The 5,190-nt window shown below is 49.1% G+C and overlaps 1 protein-coding gene across 1 annotated transcript; it reads right to left on the bottom strand.

The window, feature by feature from the left end:
* Nucleotides 1-396: 396 nt before the first annotated feature.
* On the bottom strand, nt 397-4,713 carry spry1 (sprouty homolog 1, antagonist of FGF signaling (Drosophila)). The gene is made up of 2 exons (XM_053418190.1): nt 3,867-4,713; nt 397-2,467 (listed from the first exon to the last, which is right to left on the bottom strand). The coding sequence occupies exon 2, from the start codon at nt 2,410-2,412 to the stop codon at nt 1,330-1,332; it is 1,083 nt and encodes a 360-aa protein (XP_053274165.1). The 5' UTR covers nt 2,413-2,467; nt 3,867-4,713; the 3' UTR covers nt 397-1,329.
* Between the last annotated feature and the right edge of the window lie 477 nt (nt 4,714-5,190).

Raw genomic sequence — 5,190 nt, 5'->3', positions numbered from 1 at the left:
GTGTGTCTGTGTGTGTGTGTGTGTGTGTGTGGAGAGAGGGGGGGTTAGCAGGAGAGTTACTTCCTGTGAGAATAAGTCATGGAGCCGTGGAGGCCGTGTTGAAGCCTCGGGGCTCATCGTGTCAATGACCTGCATTGTTTAGGACTCAAGGTTACCGGGGAGCAGCTCAGCGATGGAACCCTCCGAGAATGTAAACAGTGACATTTGGAGCCGTTTCTGCTCACGGCCGAGTTTCTGGTGTTTCTACCAAGAATTCCAAACACAGCATGAACACACACACACACACACACACACACACACACACACACACACACACACATGCATACATACACAGACACACACACATGAACCCAAACCCAAGAAAAGCAGTTGTTGAATCAAGACGCCAGACAGTGCTATTGTTTCATTAATTAATATATTTTCTGCATTAAAGTTAACATAGTTTTCTTTTGTGCCACCCTTTAATTTTTCAGTAAGTATTTGATATTTTGTTATATTCAGACATGAGTAAATTTAAGACTGTCTCTTGCAATAAATATCATAAAATAATAGAGCTTCACATAATAAATATTTTTTACAACAAAAAAATGGTTTTAAACAGACATTTTTCTTTTCTTTTTCAAAAAAATAGCCAGAATTCCTCTTATGGATTTTTGAGCATACAATTTACACAAAAATAAAAAGAGAATGGGAAAACATGGGAGAATGCCACAGAGTGTGTGTGAAGAGTTCTTCCAACGACGGGTGGAAGGAGAGAAACATATCCAAGTGGGAGGAAATACTTTGAGATGGATGTGCTTTTCGTTTATGCAACATGAGCAAAGGTTTGTTTTTCTGTGTGGTCGCAACCGATAATTCAAATATACCTGCTCGCTATGAAAACCAGGTAACAGCTACAGATCTGCCCTACAGGAGATCGTCCTTCACAGATTTGGTGAGAGGCGGTTTCCCACCGGGCCACACAGACCCAGAGGAAACCACCCACCTAAAACGGAGGCTTTACTTTTCATATATATATATATGTGTATACATATATAAAAATAAAAAGTAGTGTTAATGAGGAGCCGAGGATAGACATAGAAACAGTTAAGGCAAACACTGGTCTGTAAAAACATGGTCCTGATCCAGAGAAAATAAGAATAATTGAGTGGTTTTCGTTTCTCCGTTGCTCAGCTCCTTACGGCTCTGCAGCGAGGAGGGGGGGGGGGGAGGGGGGGAGGTGCTAAGAATGTTTGATAAACATTAATTTGTGACTTTCATCGTCATTTATCATTGTCATCGTTAGATCCACGTCGAGTCGCACACGCAGTCACAAACACACAGGGGCGATCAGGAGGGTTTCTCCTGGGGGGGTCGGTCCCAGCTCTCCAGTTTGCAATACACAGTGTTGGAGTTCTTGCAGCGACAGCCGGGCCTGTTGACCCGGTCGTGGCAGCCCTGGCACGCCTTCAGACACCCCTTGACGGGCAGGTAGCATAGCAGACAGGGGAAGAGTACCGACATTAATCCCATGCACAGGAAGCGAGAGCAGCAGTGGGAGCGTGACAGCGAGCAGGGGTGGTCCGCACACGAGTCCCCCTCGTCGTCGTTGGAGCAGTGGTAGAAGATGCCCTTCACCAGGCACATGCAGGTGCCGTGCTCCAGCGCGCTCTGGGGGGAGCACAGGCACTGGCCGTTACACGCCAGGCAGGAGGGCAGGCTCCTGGGAGCCGTGCACTCGCCGCACTTGCACTTCCCACAGCGCTCACAGATGAATTGGTGGCCGGCAGCAGCCACCACCCCGTTGCCACTGCCCGTGAAGTCTGATTTCCCTTTGCCCTGGGGCTTGAGTGGAGCCTCTAGTGGAGGCTGGTGGAAGTGAGGTCCCTGCTGGGGCTGCAAAGGGGCCTTGGGCTGAGTCCTAACAGGCCGCTCCACTCGGTGGTGGTGCGGTAAGCTCGTGCTGGACCTGGTGGGGGGTGAGCGTGCCAAGAGTCCCTGCTCAGAGGAGGCGCTGCTGTTGCTCCCTGAACTGGCAGCACTTCCTGTGCTAGTGGAGCGGCTGAGTCCTGGGGCCCGGGACCCGCCGTACTGCTGTCCCCCGGCCACAACCACCACGCCGCCCCCGACGTGGTGGTGGTGACCTGATGGCCGGTGCTCATAATTGTTGTTCACATTAACGAGGATGACCTCGTGAGTTCTCTCCTGCTTGTCCTGAGGCCTGAGGGGCATGCGGGGCGCAGGGGGCCTCCGGACCACCGAGGGCCCCTCGGTGTACTCGTTGTTGGAGCGGATGGCCTTGATTTGGTCCAGGGAGAGAATGGCGGCATGCTGGAGCTCCCGCTCGTAATCCGACCTCTGCCGGCTCTCTAGGGAAGGCTGCTGGATCACCACTAATGAACCGCCGGGGCCATGTTGACTTTGGAGCTCCATCTGGGGGGATCACCACTTCCGACATTCACCGTAGACTTGGCATGCATCGGAAAACCTGCCAGGGGAGGAGGGGGGAGACAAAGGAGGGGAGGGGACATCGTCAGAAAGAGCCAAAACATGGCACAACAGGAAAACACAGTTTCCTGATGGAAGAGGGTGAACATGGTTCCCACACAGACCAGTGAAACCAGCTTATATCACATCATTAACATTAATCCTGAGGAGCAGAAGAACTAGTCTGCAGGAACGGTCAATGTGGATTATGTTTTAAAGTAAAACAAATAATAATAACTACACAAGTTGTTTAATTTGTTTCCAGAGTTGATCCAGACTTTGTGTTTGGATCCTGTGAACATGACAATCTGTCACTTTCGTTAACCGAAGCAACCCGGTGGAAATAGAAGTTGACTATTAACAGGACTTGTTGTCGCTTCCTCTCCAATACGCACACATCCCAACTTCAGTGGAGCCCTGCGAATACTTCCCCTGCTCATTTACATGTGTATGACTAGTTAACATTTAAATGCAGCGCGGCGACGAAACGAGGACACGATCCAAGGGAACTAAATGAGCGGCCTCACTTAGTATTCTATTACTCCACCAGAAAGGATTTCAGGGAAACGGGGACAAAAGTAGAGGAGCGAAAAAAAACTTTAAGGTCAAAACACGTTCCGATCAAAATACAGAAGAAGTGAAGACTGGACTTCAAAGTTGTCAGATTAAAAACTTCACCTGCTTCTATTTAAAAGTTAATTTAAAAAGGAAATTATTTATTCTGTGTTCTTTCTTATGCCATGAACACTATTGGGAATTTGGGTTGAAGTCCTCGGGGATGTTTTAGAGCAACGTCGAACTACACGAGGTTAAAAAGAGATAAAGTTTGGATGAACTCTAATCAAACCTGCATCAGAGTCAAAGCCAAAAACGATCGATTCCTGCAGCTTCGGCTCTTTACGCACAAAACTCCTGATATTCACCGAAAGCTCCGCGCGTCAAAGTGCGCACCAGAGAAAAGGAGCAGGCGTCGTGCGCAGGAATAAAAAGATCCCATTAAAAAAAACACACACACACAAACGAGAGGAGACATTAAGGGGACGCATACAAACAGACGGAGGAAAAACTTATGAATGAAAACAACCGCCGCGGGGGGGAGGGGTGCTCGTTACGGGCACAGCCACAGAAGGACACGGGGCATGGAAATCTATCAACTTCATCCACCGATCGCCATGAATCTCCCCCGCTGCGGGGAGGCTTCCCGTGCCAAACGCGCACAGCACGGCGCGGAACGGAACGTCTTCGTGCACCAGCGCAACTTCGCGTCTTATTTCGGCTCCAGCGACGCGAAGAAAAATTACGATCGTTGCGATCGCTGCTATCGCGAAATAACCCCCCACCCCGTGAAACAAGGACAAAATGCGTAAAGTGAAGAGTGAGAGAGTAAATGTGATGCGTACCTATATGCAACCATCCATAACGTCGAATCCATCAACCAGAGATTAGCCTAGAACTCCATCCAGAGGGAAGGGGCAATGTCCACGCGTAAAGTGTGAGGGCTAATGCATAACATTCACAGTCCTGTTAATCCAAGCGCGACTGTATCCCTGTGCGGTAGTATTCCCTCTGCTCGGCGGCGGTGAAGAAAAAAGTTCAGCGCGGGTTACGCATGCATCGGTTCCAGGGTTGAAAAGAAAAACACAGAGTAAATCCACGATGGAGCTCCCGGTGGAGGGAGGACGGGCACCCGGGGAACTGCTGCGCACTTGGGGAGAGTGAGAGAGAGAGGGGGGGTGGTGGGTGGGAGGCCGATCTCTGAGCGAGACAGCCCCAGTTCTGCAAAGTCCCGTTGTGGGAGAATTCAAACCAAAACGGAGGAATTCAAGGGTAAAATCCAAGCGGTTCTCCGGGTTCGTCGCGTCTGCAGGGATCGGTTCGGATCTCGGGGCTCGGGTTCGGGTCTTATCGTTGCGGGGGAACCAGGCGCTTTCTTGTGCATATATTAAAAAAAAAGGAACCGCGTCGTCGGGTCTGGGACGGCGGCGCGCGCTCTGCTGCTCCGCGGGCCTGCTCAGCACTGAATGAATGGAAGCGCAGGGCTCAGTGTTTGCTCCACAAGCCAACTCCCATTGGCCCATTCACTCCACTGAAAAAGGATACATCGCATCCGCTCCTGATTCATTGGGCAGATGTAGAAGGCCGGGCGATAGAGATGTGCGCGCGAGTTAAGGTGGAACGGCGTTGGGTTTCTTTTTATTCCACGATGAGGGGCTCAGGGAGGAGGAGGAGGAGGAGGAAGAGGAAGAATCACACACACATACACACACACAGCGAGTTTCCGTTCCTGTGGGTTATGAATAATGATGTGAATAAAGTTCAGTGTGACTCAAAGTATTTGTCATGAGCGCGTCATTTGTTTGCATTCTTACTGGTGCGTGACGAGGCCGAACATCCAGGGAACATAACACCTACTGGGATTTGAGTAGAAATGTGAGATATAAACTTAAAAAGGCCATTTGTTCATATAACAGATACGTTATTATAATCCCTGTTATACCATGAGTATTATATGAAGAAGTGAATAGACTCTGATCTTGTGTTGGAAGAATCATCTGTCAGTAATAGAAGTTAAACTCAAAAACCATAATGAATTTTAAATGCACCAAAAACGAGTAAAAGACGTTTTGAACACACTTTGTTCTTCAGATGACAAAAAGTTTTATTGACGAAAGAAAGAAACAAGAAATCTGTGATTAATTAAAACAGAGTGAAGCGAGGAGTCGT

The sequence above is a fragment of the Pleuronectes platessa genome, unplaced genomic scaffold (genome assembly GCF_947347685.1).
Source record: "Pleuronectes platessa unplaced genomic scaffold, fPlePla1.1 scaffold_328, whole genome shotgun sequence".
Taxonomy (NCBI): Eukaryota; Metazoa; Chordata; class Actinopteri; order Pleuronectiformes; family Pleuronectidae; genus Pleuronectes; species Pleuronectes platessa.
The sequence above is the reverse complement of the archived record's forward strand: the minus strand, read 5'-3'. Positions and strand labels throughout refer to the sequence as shown.